The following is a 1,522-nucleotide window of genomic DNA, read 5'->3' as shown; positions in this document are numbered from 1 at the left end:
ATATATATATATATGAGGACTTGACAAGAAAAACAACTGGTTCTGTTTTTTTTTTTTTATTAATTCATCTTATTGTAAATTCTGATAATCATGCAAGTATTTTGTCCTGATGCACCTCAGTAGTCCAGGTAAAAAAAAAAGTGAAGTAGTTCCTCTGGATGTGTTCTTTAATGAAACGTGTCGTCTCTTCTCAAAGAGATTCAGTCTCATCACTAAAGAAGAACCCATCCGTTGGACCTACTTAACATTTTTAAATTAAAGTATTTTATTTAGTTTTACACTCTTGTTTTAGCTAATTAAGAAGTTTTGATTTGTGTTTTATGCCCAAATGTATTCAGGTTTGACGTTTTTTTTTCTTTTTTTATTGTATTTTCAGGGTACAATTCATCCATTTAGAAAGTCACACAGATCCATTTTTGGGAAACTTCTGCAGGAATTCAGGCTGGTGTCCTCAGATAGACGGGTAAGAATTTGGTGAAATCTATTTAGATTCTTCTAAAGATGTGATTTGGGACATTTTATTTCTTTAATCTTTCCTCTGCTCCCATCATCCCAGCTTCTTCTTATGTTCTGTTCGGTAGTAAACATGAGGGGAATCCTTCCTTTCTAATCCCACGATGCTGTAAGCCTGTTAGCTGCTGGATCTGAGTCATGCTGTCAGAGCGAAACACCTCCAGTAATCCTGTTTTCCTGGTAGGACTGTCTGTTCTGAAGGAAACCCTCAGAGGAATGAAACATCAGCCATGTGCTGGTCGCTGCAGAGTTTCACCTGCTGTCGTCTTTATTTCTGCCTTATCTGAACTTTATTTGGCTTTTTCAGACACTTCTGGTTTGTTGTTTCCTGAAGAGGGAGCTATGAATCTTTTTTTTTTTTTGGTCAGCCTTTGTTTTAGTTAGGAATAGTCACCGAAACACTTTTATCCTTTAATGTTAAAGGCAGGATGGAGTGGACGGAGAAAGATTTTTATGATTGATTTGTGATAAAAGCATGGCAGGAAGACGGAGGTGAGACCAGCTACAGTATGTTGAATGGTTTGGAGACTGTGGTGTTGCCCAAGAGACGGAACAGAACTGAAGACGTTGAGGTTTTTCTTTGTGAGTGAGGAAGGTGGATAAGATCAGGAAAGAGCCATCACTACTTAGTGCTAATGCTTACTCACAATGCTAACGTTTGAGCTAGCATTAAACACTCTGGGTCCTCAGGAGTGGAGGAGCCAAAGTGTCTGACTGCTGCCAACTAGCAGTCGGAGGTTAAACTACAACACAAGAATGAACTGCTGGTATGTAAGTTTATATTTAAGCTTTAATTAAAAAAGGATACTTAAGCTGCGTTCAAACCGAACGCGATTTCAGCTTCAAAATCGCAGCCAACGCTGAAGTTGGTCGCTCGTGCACTTTGAGGTCAGACGCAGGTCAGCTCTTGAAGCGCTGCACGGCAACAGCCTCCCCGCCCCTCCCTCCCTCGGGCTCTGTTTAATGTCGGACGAGGAAGTGGCGTTGCTTTATTTAAAGAGAGCAAGAG

The 1,522-nt window shown here is 40.2% G+C and overlaps 1 protein-coding gene across 1 annotated transcript in view; it reads left to right on the top strand.

The window, feature by feature from the left end:
* slc30a6 (solute carrier family 30 member 6) overlaps positions 1 to 1,522 on the top strand; it is a 63,801-nt gene that overhangs the window by 3,458 nt on the left and 58,821 nt on the right. Inside the window, exon 3 of the mRNA XM_014029257.1 lies at positions 377 to 463. Within this exon, the coding sequence (XP_013884711.1) occupies positions 377 to 463 (87 nt within the window). The remainder of the gene's footprint in view (positions 1 to 376; positions 464 to 1,522) is intronic.

The sequence above is a fragment of the Austrofundulus limnaeus genome, unplaced genomic scaffold (assembly GCF_001266775.1).
Source record: "Austrofundulus limnaeus strain Quisiro unplaced genomic scaffold, Austrofundulus_limnaeus-1.0 Scaffold875, whole genome shotgun sequence".
NCBI lineage: Eukaryota > Metazoa > Chordata > Actinopteri > Cyprinodontiformes > Rivulidae > Austrofundulus > Austrofundulus limnaeus.
This window is presented reverse-complemented; position numbering and strand designations above follow the sequence as displayed.